General features: G+C 35.9%; 2 protein-coding genes across 3 annotated transcripts; both read left to right on the top strand.

The window, feature by feature from the left end:
• Positions 1-5029: 5029 nt before the first annotated feature.
• Positions 5030-7684, top strand: LOC133788247 (ubiquitin-conjugating enzyme E2-17 kDa). Of its 2 annotated transcripts, none has more exons than XM_062225653.1 (5): positions 5030-5252; positions 5447-5532; positions 6001-6128; positions 6894-6998; positions 7253-7684. In XM_062225653.1, the coding sequence occupies exons 2-5, from the start codon at positions 5463-5465 to the stop codon at positions 7394-7396; spliced, it is 447 nt and encodes a 148-aa protein (XP_062081637.1). In that variant the 5' UTR covers positions 5030-5252; positions 5447-5462; the 3' UTR covers positions 7397-7684. The 2 variants fall into 2 exon arrangements, with proteins under 2 accessions (XP_062081637.1, XP_062081638.1); XM_062225654.1 differs by lacking the exon at positions 5030-5252 and adding an exon at positions 5321-5341.
• A 3201-nt stretch (positions 7685-10885) lies between these two features.
• Positions 10886-12539, top strand: LOC133788246 (pathogenesis-related genes transcriptional activator PTI6-like). Its single transcript, XM_062225652.1, has one exon. The coding sequence runs from the start codon at positions 11235-11237 to the stop codon at positions 12060-12062; it is 828 nt and encodes a 275-aa protein (XP_062081636.1). The 5' UTR covers positions 10886-11234; the 3' UTR covers positions 12063-12539.
• The last annotated feature ends 988 nt before the right edge of the window (positions 12540-13527 follow it).

Genomic DNA, 13527 nt, shown 5'->3' with positions numbered 1-13527 from the left:
GGGGATAGGAATTGGTGAAGATTTTTGGGGCAAGGCTTTGAGGAACTAAGCAGCAATTGAAGAAATTAAGAACTATGGCAGCCATAATCAGTTGGGAAAATTCGAATTTGCAGCAAGGATTGAGGTTAGTGGTTGGTTTTCTTTAGTTTTGGTATGTTTTTGATAGATTACTGAATTTTGATCTTAAGAGTGTTAATTGTTAGTTCTAAGATGTTATTAAGGGTGGTTCTGCTGTTTTGATGTTGTTGGTTGATAGTTTAGTTGGTTTGGGTCAAGTTTGGGTCAATAGATTTGGTTTGGAGTTTGAAATTTGCAGAGGAAAATCACTTTCTTGGTTTTTCGCGGTGGTGCCGCGACTCTTGGGAAGAGAGTTGCCGGCCGCTTGAGTTTCCTTGAGGGCAGGGTTTTCCTCTGACCGTTGTGGTGCCGCGGCGCTAATGTCAGGATTTTGGATAGGGAAAGTTCTCAGTTTGTGAGAGTGCCACGACTCAAAATGCACAAATTTTAGAAGGGGCTTCTCGGTTCGTTTAGAGTCGCGGCACTGCAGGGACGCCGTGGCGCTAATGCAATTTCAGGATACATTTATTTAATATTTTGGGGAACTATCTTGGGAGGCTCGGGGGACAATTCCGCTATCCCGTTTAGCAGAATCCGAGGTCCCGAGAGCTAGGGCTTAGTTTTGAGGCCCATTATCAAAATTAGTTCTTGATAAACATATCGTTGATGTAGTGACTAGGGTTCTGCGAGGCTCGGGAAAGAGGATCATACTCGAAGTCGCTTTGTCGTCAGCACAGGACTTGAGGTAAGAAAACTGGCATACGCACATAGAGCTGATTAGTTGCCATGCATATTAGCATTGAATCATCTGTGGACGATCAATATGATATATATGTAGCCTTCATGAATGAACGTGGGGCCAGTCGGCAAGTGCTTGTAACACAAGGCATTGGCAAGCGTGTGTAATGCAGGCCATGAAATCGAGTTCATTTTGAGGGTGCGATCCCTTCTCGCTCGGCAAGGCTGCTTTTCCTGGGCCATGTAAATGATTCATATGATTGAAATAAATATAGTTGTTGTAACGCCCTGGATAGCCAGGACCACTACACTGTGTGTTTATAAAGTGCCAGACTCGCTAATCAAGTCATTAAAGTAAAAACGTGTTATTGAAATAGTAGAGGAACTAGGGTTAAAAGCGTTTTGGTCTCAAAAGATACATTTTCATTGCTAAACATTGTTTATGTACCTGGGATCCCAAAAATGACAGTTTAAAAGCCATACTACAAAAGTTACAAAGTTTATATACATTAACAACCATACTAAGGCAAAATGAGCAGTTAGGTGATCTCCGTCCTGACACATTCCTCGATCGTGGTGATCGAACGGCTGGCTATGTACATTTCACTTCGGAGCTCTCCACCTCAGGACTGGTCCAGCTTGCTCTTGTCTTTACCTGCACCACGTAGCACCCGTGAGCCAAGGCCCAGCAAGAACACATATCAACAATAGAACATGCACATTTAGCTGTCAAGTCAATCTGCATATGGCATCTCATAAACTTCAAGCATATCAATAGTCAAGTATTTCATATACAAAGCATATCAGCTCATATAACACAATGCACAAATGATAACCAGGGCTAGCGCTCACAAGCCGCTCCCTCTGTTATCCTTTCGTTTCTGGCTCCCAGTGGCCAATTCGCGTCCCATGCGCTAAATTCATGAACGGTACTCTTAGACTGCTTACACGTGTCCCTTGGCGTAATACCAACGATGACACAAAACAAACCTCGGGAGCACTTAGTCCCATCACATTCATACATTCGGGTGCAGCGTTCTTACCTTTCAATTTACTGATTTCCGATGCCACGTAGCCACAAGCACGGTCCTCTACCCCGAGCCTCTCCAAATTCCTAATCAAAACACAAATATAATATTCTTTGTCATTAACCAATCCAAGACTACCTCCCCGGTACCTAATCCACACTCTCGGAACCCCCAAAACCTTAGAATAACACCCCGGAGGCATCCCCCGAACCCCCAGAGCAAAGACCAAAAATTGCAAAATTTAACTCCCTGAAATTTGCCTTGTGCCGCGGCACCACATTCCTTGTGCCGCGGCACCCACCTCCAGAGACCCCTAGGCCGCGGCAAGCAAAAGCCGTGCCGCGGCACACCATCGCAGACCCAGATTTCTGGGTTTCCCTTCGCGTTTTTCCCAAGCCTAACTCACTCCAAATCATCCCAACTTCGTACCCAAGCCCCAAAACCTGTTTGAAACCCCACATAGACCAACCAACAACTTATAAACACTATAACCCAACTCATCTACACATTTATCCACAGAATTCACACCTAAATTCAAACTCTAACACTTAAACTGAAAGTTAAGAAAAGCACAAACCAGTCCCCTAATTCCTTAAACCATGACAGCCATGAAATTGCAAATACACTTAATACCCTTACCTTTATCAGAAATTCGACTTGAGCTTCCTCCAATCCAAGCTTGGGCTAAGTTCCACCTTAACAAACCAGCTGAATCCCACACAAGAAAAACCATGGCTATTTCTCAATTCTTTTCAAAAACCAAATTCAAAACTTAACAAAACAGAGATCAATCCCTTACCTCAGTATAAACCTTGATATAAGCTTGATTCCACACCCCTTAAGCCCTTCTTTAGCCTCAAAGAATTCAGTTCAGCTCCTCTCCCACCTTGCTTCCTAGGTTCTTGATTTCCCCCTTTCCTTCTTGCCCTTTCTAGCCTTCCAAAAGCTTAACTTCAGTTATACTTTGCATAAACAAATCGTACCTAACTTTTTCCTTCAGCCAAAGACTCTATAACTCTGCCAAAAGACCTTCTTAACCCTCCATTAATATCACTTACTAACTAAACCTCAAGGGCTTATTTGTCCTTTCCCTAACTTTACAATTCTACCACTTTCCTTGTAATACTTGTTACTTTCTAAGGTTACTAATGGTTACACAGGTTACCAAGTCACCAGTTACCTTTATCTAGTTTCCTAGGACCGTCTTGGCACGTGCATCACGTTTGTTTCACAACACCCACACAATACAATTCACATATCATTATTATCACATAATATAATTCACATAGTAATATAACATGCTTAAAATCATAATCATACATCTTAATCATAATAATCACACATAATTCCCATCATGCCCTCCTGGCACACTAATCAAGGCCCTTAAGCCTTATTAGTGAATTTGGGTCGTTACAGTTGTGAACTGTGAAACATGTTTACAACTTATATGATTGGAATGAGTGCATTTAGTATTTGTGAAACATGTGTTTATTGCTTATGAATAACTTGATTATTATTATTATTATGCCTTGTGGGAGTTTTCTTGTTCGGCCTCGACTCGTGGGTGCTCTATGGTGCAGGTAAGGGCAAGCTAAGGGTAACCATCCATGAGTTAGAGAGCTTTGGAGCGACGTGTATATATTCGACCAACTTGGGCATCACGATAAAGTGATATTTAAGGAACTTAAAATATTGGTTTGATTTTGCCGCTTAGGTCGGCTATTTTTGTAATGTTTAATGTAACTATCTTTTGAGATCTTATGTATATCTTCAAACCTTTTAATGAATTGCTTAATTTTGTTGACCAAGCTTTTTAGTACCTAAACCATCATTTAATTTTAATTACACTTTTGAGTCCAAATGTCTCACTTATCGAGTTAAGCACTATTTTAAACACACGGTGTAACCGTCCTGGTTTAGCAGAACGTTACAACTTGGTCTCAGAGCTGCCAATGCTTATGGTTCCTGAAGATTGACCGAACATGTACGCTCGCTGCAAAAGACAAGCTCAACTCATAGTTCGGTGGGAAATGAGTTGAATACTTGTTTAGATGTATAATTGAACAATATGCCTTATCTGCATGCTAGAATAAAGAGCATGATATATAGTGTTAGAGCATGGCCTATTGACTGATGCATAAAGGATATAGACATGTGTTTTAGCATTGTTTGGTTTTAACCGTGTGATAGTTTCTGGATATGATTATCATGCCTTATAGGCTGAGCAATTGATTGCAGATATACTTGAAAGTTATGCATCTAATGTCATTTTGCAAAAAATTATCAAAACTAGATTAGAGTGCAAAATGAATTCAAAAATTAGATCATTTTGCCTAAGAACTCATAAATAATTTATTTAATATAAAATCAATACTTATCCAAAAATGCAAAATCCACCATACCATGTATAAATTCAACACAACATATATTTTTTTATAGTTTTTGTTTGGTTATTTTTTTCTTTTAATTGGTGCTCAACATACATTGTGCAACCGAATGCTTTGTTTTATTATGAGGTGTTGAAACTTTGGTATTATAATAGACTATTGTAGTTGAACATGAACAATTTCCTTCGTTATATGGGTTCAAATATAAATCTTTGCTTATTTGGAGGCCTCTTTTAATGGCATGTAACATGTCAGCAATAATGGACGATGGAGCATAGACTTTGTGCTTGTAAAATTGCAAATCATTTAATAAAAAACGCGTCTTGCCACTGAAGCTGTCGGTAAGACTTAATAAAAATAGGAAATAAAAGCAACAAAGTTGGACTTTTTTCGGGCCGGCCCTAAGCCGATTAGTATTAGAAAAAACGAAAACGAATACATAGAGAGGCTAAGACCCGAATCCGAATATTACTGGGTCGGGTGGATTAGTTTTACCTGCTTATTTTTTTTAGGAGACACATTCAAAAGATAATTAAGAAAAAGGAAATATTAATATGAATGCTACAAGAACCACACACATTCAATAATAGAACAATAAAATAATTTGGGGAGCTAAGATTTAACGCCACGATGCTAAAATCATGATGACACTGTGGGGACATGGGCAGCAGAGAATCTAACCCGATTTTGGGTAAGGCACAAGAATTCGGACTCTTTAAGTAAATTTCAACATATTGGGGGATCGATTTGAAAAATATTTATACCCTTCTAATTTATTGCAGTTATACCCCTCAACGCGAAATATTTATAATATCGATTAAAAAGAATTGAATAAAAAGAAAAAGAAAAGTGAAACTGCGTTACTCCTACGCCAAGTTGTTGTATAAAGACAGAGAATTCTAGAAGCTTTGGGTCTTCGGCCGTTTGTTATTTCTTGGGTTTTCTTGAGAGGGTCGTCTCTGTCATTACCCATTTTTCAGGCTTCGATTTTCTGAAACCGAGATAATTTTCTCCGAGAGCTTTGCTTTTCGTGAAGACTCAGGTTCTTCTATGTTTCTTATATTTTTCTTTTCTTATTAATCTGTTTGTTTTGGTTCTGATCTGCAGGGATCCCTGTATTTCCTTCTGGAGGTTTATTTATTTATCAATTAAGAGATTTGAGTTGCGATTTCTGTGTCGTTTGACTGTTTCGCTTCGCGATCTGGTGCTGATTTATGTCGTTTGTGCGTTTTGTAGCTGCGTGTGTGTAATAATGGCGTCGAAACGGATCTTGAAGGAGCTCAAGGATTTGCAGAAAGATCCTCCTACCTCTTGTAGCGCCGGTATATTTCTTGACCTTAATATTGTTAACGCTCTTATATGCGTAGATTATATTGTTAATCAGCTGTATGCATTACCTTTTCGTGTGTATATATCTATATTATAGGTATGTATTTATTTTCCGTTTCGTAGTAGAAGAAATGGAGCTAGTACTTTAACACTGAACGATTTCATCTGATGATTATATTTAATACTGTTTTTGTCAATATTGGCATATGCACGGTTGACTTTTATTTTTATTTTTCTTATTCTTTTGTTTTTTACAAAAAAAGACAATTAAGGTGTTCATTTATTGATTTAATGTTTACAAGGTGTTAACCATGTGTGCTTTTGATTAATAAGAGTGGCATGCTGATGTAGATATCCTTGATTTTCTGTTCTGCTGCTTGTTCATGGATGTTTAAGCTGATTATAAGAATCATTAAATTGAATTGAACCAAGTGTTGAAATGTTTGCCTTAATTATTGTAGGTCCTGTGGCTGAGGATATGTTCCATTGGCAAGCAACAATTATGGGGCCTGCTGATAGTCCGTATGCAGGGGGCGTATTCCTTGTTTCAATTCATTTTCCTCCGGATTATCCCTTTAAGCCTCCAAAGGTTTATCTCTCCTCCTTGTTCTCTATGTTTCTCTATCGCTTGCAGTTGCTGGGGTTTGTGATTCATTTATGCAGTAGTAGGTTCTGTAGTGAAAGTTTTAGCTTTCCATTGTATTTGCCTGTTTCTTAATAATGTGGAAACATATTTAAGAACTATATTTGTTGTTCTTAGATTTGGATGATTATTAACTACTCTATCCAATTTATTCATCTCTTTTTGATGGTTTATTCCATAACTTATTAAAGACTTCTAGCGGGTAAGTGGAAAATTGAAACACATTTTCATTGGTGGGCATTGGTGTGTACTGCACATGGTAACCTTGTATTTCTTTGTGAAATATACTTTTTTTGGCTTTGGGTTTGATTCCTCACGAGTACCTTACCCAGAAATTTAATATAAGTTTCCTGTCTACCAAAGACAAGTATCAAATAATTAAATATATGTTTTGCTGTTGCGTTATATATCTGTATTTAGACTTTTCTTTATCACCATTGCTTGTTGAGTTGTTGTATTTCATTATTTTGAAATTTCATTAATGCATTTAAATTTGATGATTAGTTTTGGTAGAGTGTTTTGTTCGAAAGGTTTCCCATTTCTATATTTTCCCGCTGAAGAATTTCTTTGGAACTTGTATACACACTATTTTGCAAGTTTGTTTTCTCCATATGTTATTTATGCTGTTTTCGTGTAAGATGCAGCTCATCATATGTGAATCTACCTTGTGTTACTTTACAGTTTTAGAGGCTGACCAACGTGAATTTTCAGGTTGCATTTAGGACAAAGGTATTCCATCCCAACATCAACAGTAATGGAAGCATATGTTTAGATATTCTCAAAGAACAGTGGAGTCCTGCATTAACCATTTCCAAGGTTTGTTACACCATCCTTTGCCACGAATTTTTGTTTTTGAACATGAATAATGGTCTCAAAAAAAGCTTAGTTGGTTGTAGTAACTAATGTCCGTGTAATTCTGCCTAATTTTTTTTCATCTCTTAATCGATGACTGTCAGAGCCTACTTCTCTGTATCTAGTCTAAGTCATCACTTTCGATTGCCAACCCAAATTTTTTTGTAGAGAATGTAATTTATTGGTAGGTCTTTATATGAAACTTTGCGAATTTTTAGGTACTGCTGTCAATATGCTCTCTGTTGACGGACCCCAACCCGGACGATCCTCTTGTGCCTGAAATTGCTCACATGTACAAGACTGACAGAGTCAAGTACGAAGCTACGGCTCGCAGTTGGACACAGAAGTATGCCATGGGATGATTTAAGAAAGAGCTCTCAGCATTTGTAGAGACCCACAAATGCATGGATTCCATCTCCTTTAGGTCTTCAAGGAAGAGGAAATATTGGAAGTGTATTTTCATTTTCTGTTTTTCTTCTTTTCTCTTATCTCTTTCTTCAGTTGAAAATCGGCAAGGAACTTGGATATCTTTTTGTGAATATCATTTTCAGATATTGGAGATGGAAAACAAAACAAAAGAAAAAAAAACAAAAACTGTGTTGTATCGTTACTAATGTTCTGGTCAAGTGAATGGTCTTGTTGATGTGTTAGTCTTAAATGTTTAAGAAATAATCCTTTGTGGGGACTATTACATTGTTTTAAAAAAAAGTTCCAATTGCTCATAAGGTAGAAATAGTACTTAAAAGTTAACTCGTTTGACTGATGCATCGGATTGTTCTATTATAACGTTACTTTAAAAGTAAATTTATGTGTTGAGTTAAGGCAATATATGTAAATATACATTTGAACACAAACCTCTTTGCCATAATAATGAATTCGTCGGTGATGGGCTTGCCCGTGAGCCACCATAAGGAGGCTCCAAAAAGGTTCGTACGCTAGTTCACTGTTGTGTACACAAAACAAGTTTGTTCTATGTTAGTCAACGATTGTGAACATAAAACATGTTAGGTGAAACAACGAAGTGAGTCGGCACATGTTAAAGCTGGGTTCAAAATCATTTTCTTTTAGAATTCGGTATCTCAAACCATGTGGGCCTACTGTTTCAATCCACCATTAGAATCCTGAAGTGATAAGAGTGAGTGGGAGGTGTTCATGTTCAGAAGTTCAACATTATTGTCAAAGTTGTAAATCAATTGTTACATTGAATGTAAGGTATATTATGAAGTGGAAATTTGGTAATATGACAAAAATCCAACAAAACCGGAGAGAGACTTCAAAGTTCAAAGCTCATTCATGTTTAATAATATTTTCATTGGAAAGGCCAATGCATTCATTATGAGTCATGAATACCGATTCTTCTTGATTGAAACAATGGTTTTGTTATGTATGTACTTGAGACTATTTTTAGAAAAACAAAAGAAAAGGCAAACAGTAAATACCATACAAATAATTGGTTAAAAATGTGGAATTTAGTGAGTTGGACAAAGAAGATTGGAAATCTGAATAAGATTGCCTAACTAATGTAGAGAAATTCTATCATAAAACAACGTAGAAAACAGGTCAGTCGTCTAAATACTAATATGTTTCTTTGACTACTTATTACGAAATTTAATGTTTTCTTATTATGTTCATGCGCATAAAACACAGCACGCAAACAGTTTTGACCTAAACCACATATCCCACTAAGCTTTGACCAAAAACCGACTCACTGTATAGATTAAAAAAAAAAACTTTTCTAGGTAGCTCTTCTTTCTTCTTATTTCTAAAAAATAAAAAATAAATGGAAGGTAGTGGATTTGTGATATGGAAGCTGAAAGACACAATACTAAAGTAATGTGGCATGTAAGATAATGAAATATTTAATGAAAACGTCTTTGTTCTGTACGAATCTTGCTAGAAACCTAATTAATTAGACATCTTCAAGTATACTTTATAGAGTATAAATAGTATCTCTTTTATATAATAAGTGTTTTGTTAATGGAAATTTTTTTGTTTTTAACGGCTTTTTATTTATTTTTAATATTAATTTTAACGGAATATTTTTATATTTAACATAATATTTTTATATTTAACGATAGTTTGTAAACACTTAAATTTAAATAAAATAAAATAAATAATTATTTTACAATGATAATAATTTAAAAATAATAAATAATTAAACAAATTAAAATAAAATATTTTTAAGATATTTTACAATAATAATTATTTTTAAATAATAAATAATTAAACAAATTAAAATATAATATTTTTGATATATTTTACAATAGTTATTTAAAAATAATAAAATCATATATTTTATAACTTAAATAAAATTTAATTAAATTTAAAATCACTTATTAGAATAATATCATATTAAACATATAATATAATCTACTGTGAATTAGCAACAATTTTTAAAAAAAAAAAATCTAGCAATAAACTTAAATTTAAAATGCACATATAATATTTAATATTACATTAAACATATAATATATAATCTCTTGTTGTCACTCTTAAATTTAAAAATTAGAACAAACATAAACTTAAATAAATTATTTTATTAAAATAAGATATTTATTTTAAAATTTATATGACATTAATATAAATCTATTAAAAATAATTAATAAATTCTATAAATAAAATTACACAAAAGAATATTGACCATCTTGTGTATATATATATATTTATAGCATATACTATAGATTTTTTTTTAAAGGATATAGACTAGATTTATTTGAAACTTATCGCTTGGTTGACAAGCAATAAGGGGGTCAATCAGTGAGTCCTGCTCTCTCCCGCCAAAACTCTCTTATTAGAAATAAAATACATCATTGCTCACGTGCTTGGTGAAATGCCTTTGCTTCTTTCCCAAGCATTAACCAACTCTCAAGCTACTTTTTTTTCTTTAAATTTTTCTATAGTTGTCTTTATTCGAACCATTCCATGTTAATATCATCCTTTGTCACCCAAAAAATCTTTTACTTTATTAAAAAATCAAAGTGTGCTTTCTTTTTTTCTATTTTATAAATATTAAATCTCAAATATTTAATATATATCGTCAACTATTGGACGTCTTATAGTTCTAGGTATGCTTTGATATTAAATAAGAAAAAAAATAATAATTTGTTACTCTAGAACATACTTAACCTAACTAATAACTACATTTTCCTCTAAAATAGCATAATTGATACTTTTTCCTAAACTAAAAAAAATTTAATTACCCACTTGAGTCGAACAGAGTAGAAACCGTTTGGACATAACTGGAGAGAAACACGGAAAGAAAAAGAAAAGGTTATAGCACCTTACACAAGAGACAAAAAGACAGTAAAGAAAAAGAAACTAAAATCACGTTTTTTATTTTTCTTTTTTCACTGTGTTAATTTTTTCCCACCATACACTCCAGACTCCAGTTAATCTTACTTAAACTAAGAAGAAAAGCAGATAAACTAACTACTATTTTTACCGAGTCAATACTGAAAAATTAAAAAAAAATGTAAATAATAAAAAAAGAAAAGAAAACTAGACTTTCGGAAGAAAAACAAGTGAAAGTTTTGATTAAGTTTTCGTGGCGTTAGGAGTGGGGGAGTTGTTTGTATACAGTGAGAAGTAGACGAGTGAAGTCCACGGCTGGAGACACGTCAAGAGAGGGCAGCTGGAACCAGTTTCCCGCTTTTCATTTAGTCCCCACTATTATGACCCACACCACCGTATCATGATCCACCCCACACTCGATCAAACTCTATACAAATTCACACCATCTTTATATTACTTTTATTCTCTTTATTACATCTAACCAAAAAGGACCGTGATCATGCTTCAAATTAAAAAATATATATATTAAAAAAAAAAAGACCAAAATGATAGATAACAGGAGATCCACTTCATCATCTTTTTTTTACTCTCTCACCTCCTCGTGCACCACTCTATATATATACACCTCACACACTGTCCTCGTAACATTTTTCTTTCTGTGATCTGCAAAGGGTTTTTTGTTTGGGTTTAACCTCACACAGTGAGTTTTGAGTTGAGTTGAGTCCAGTACTTTCAACCAAACAGCCCTTTGCAGCTCTATTTATTAAGCTCTATTCTCCTCTATTTAATTTATGGTGAAACAATTAGGCAGTTTTTAAGTCCTTTTTTACTCTGACATATTCACTTTGGCTCGGTCTTTTTCTTTGATTTTTCATCTCTTTATACATATACCTATAAAGAGAATCAGTGATGATGGTGGATCATCACTGCTACAACAACCAAAGTTTCTTAGATCCATCGGTTAAGTTCACGGAGCACAAAATCACAACCCGTAAGCTCTTTCATCAAGACCCGAAACCGAAACCGAAACCCACCATGAACCCGCTCAGACAAAAGATCGTTCGGATCATAATCACTGACGCAGATGCTACCGATTCATCCAGCGACGAAGACGACTCGATTGCCGTACAACGGAGAGTCAAGAGGCATGTGAGGGAGATCAGTTTACAACAACGGTCTTCTCCTCCTCCGCCTTCACCACTTATTACTAAGCAAGAGCGAGCTCCCAAGAGAGTGATAAAATCGCCGGAATCCGATTCCGTTCGCCGGAAAAAGTTTAGAGGCGTACGCCGAAGACCATGGGGTCGCTGGGCCGCCGAGATCCGAGACCCGACTAGAAGAAAACGGGTTTGGCTGGGGACTTTCGATACGGCGGAGGAAGCCGCCACCGTCTACGACCAAGCCGCGCTGAAGCTTAAAGGGGCTAACGCCGTTACCAACTTTCCTAACGTCGCTACGAGCGAGTCGACGGACGCCGTTACGGGAAGTGATGAGAGCTCGTCCCCCGAGGATTCGTCGTCGTCAGAGGGCGCTGTGGCAGTGGCCTCGTCGCCCACGTCGGTCCTCCGTTACGAAGAACTGACGCCGTTTGAAGATTTCGGTTTCTTCGGCCCTGAAAATTATGGGTTCGATTTTTGCGAGCCGTTGCAGTTACCGGATATTATGCTGCCGCGAAACAGTATTGGCTTAGCTGAAGTCGAGTTCAGCGAGTTCGATTTGATGGACGTCGTTTTCTAAATTTGTAATATTTCGCCACGTGTTCAGAAGCTTGCCCACTCGGTCTCCTTGATTGCTAAGGGGCAGTTTAATAATTTCACATCAACTGTTCATAGATTGTGGGGGTACGTGGCACATTGTGATTAGCCATTCCTATAACGGAACAGTGTTCGGGGAACAAAAAAACCTTGTTCCGAGGTTTAATGTTACAGCGGTCAAAGTGTCCAACTGCTACTACATTAGTCAGCCGACTTTACCCAAAATATACGGCGATTTTGTTGTGTGTCGTAGAGAAAAAAATAATAATCTGTAAGTTATGATGTTTTATAATTGTAATTACGTGTAATTAATTATTTAATTATTAATTAGGTTGGCTAAGAAAGAGTGAGCGTGGCTGAGTTGAGAGAGAGTGTGAGCTTTGAGGAGGAGAAGATATTATATTGTATTGGAAATTTGGAATAGAATCGAACATAGTAGAATTGAGATTTTTGGGATCTATTTATTTATTTTTATTTTAATACTGTTTAGTGGCTTTGGTGGCCGTGCTTACTAAATCGCCTACTTGGAATGTTCAATATTAGACACGTGTGTAACTAATCACGCCAAATTTTATTTTTATCTTAAATAGAGAAATCAATTTACAAATTTCTATGCTTCTTTTTGTTGGCACTTGAAACTTGTGTACAGACTATATCAATCTATTCATGACGTCGTTTCCTATTGATGAGGATATTTATCTGGTTACATAATCTCTCCTGCATAGAGTTACAGACACTATTAATAATTCTTTGCTACTTCCCTTTTTCGAAGATGAGGTGCACCAAGCTGTTATTTTTCATGTCTTAAGAGTCCAGCAAATGATGGAATGAATGCAATGTTTTACTAAAATTATTGGGCTACTATGGGGTCTCTCGTTACTAAAGCAGTGTTGGAATGTCTTAATGGATCAGTTTTTCTTTCTCTTATTAACTCTACGGTGGTTACTTTAATACCCAAAGTTAAATTGACTACTAGCTTAAAGGATTTTCAAACAATTAGCTTATGTAATGGGTTGTACAAAATAGTCTCCAAAGTTTTGGTACTTCGTTGGCATCCATGGTTGGATGGTATAATTCATATTTATGAGAGTGCTTTTATTGAGGGACGTCGGATTATTGATAATGTGATGATTGCATATGAATTACTACATTCCTTACACGCACTTAACTAGGGGAAGAAATGTTATTCAGTAATGAAATTAGATATGAGTAAGGCATATGATCAAGTTGAATGATCTTTATTAGAAATGGTCATGCTCAAACTTGGTTTTGCCTCACCCTGAGTTAATTTGTTGATGAATTGTGTTCGTTCTGTTCACTATTCATTTAATATTAATGGTGATGTAAAATGAAAAGTGTTTCCTTTGCGAGGATTGCGTCAAGGGGATCCACTTTCACTATATCTCTTTCTATTCGGCGTGGAAGGGTTTTCATCCCTTCCTACTCAA

The sequence above is a fragment of the Humulus lupulus genome, chromosome 7 (assembly GCF_963169125.1).
Source record: "Humulus lupulus chromosome 7, drHumLupu1.1, whole genome shotgun sequence".
Lineage (NCBI taxonomy): Eukaryota > Viridiplantae > Streptophyta > Magnoliopsida > Rosales > Cannabaceae > Humulus > Humulus lupulus.
The sequence above is the reverse complement of the archived record's forward strand: the minus strand, read 5'-3'. Positions and strand labels throughout refer to the sequence as shown.

Excerpts from the sequence above, each read along its gene's own strand:
- LOC133788247 (XM_062225653.1), top strand. The coding sequence starts at position 5,463 with ATGGCGTCGAAACGGATCTTGAAGGAGCTCAAGGATTTGCAGAAAGAT. Across the intron at positions 5,533-6,000 it reads TCCTACCTCTTGTAGCGCCG|GTCCTGTGGCTGAGGATATG; the intron begins GTATATTTCTTG and ends TAATTATTGTAG. Across the intron at positions 6,999-7,252 it reads CTGCATTAACCATTTCCAAG|GTACTGCTGTCAATATGCTC; the intron begins GTTTGTTACACC and ends GCGAATTTTTAG.
- LOC133788246 (XM_062225652.1), top strand. The coding sequence starts at position 11,235 with ATGATGGTGGATCATCACTGCTACAACAACCAAAGTTTCTTAGATCCA.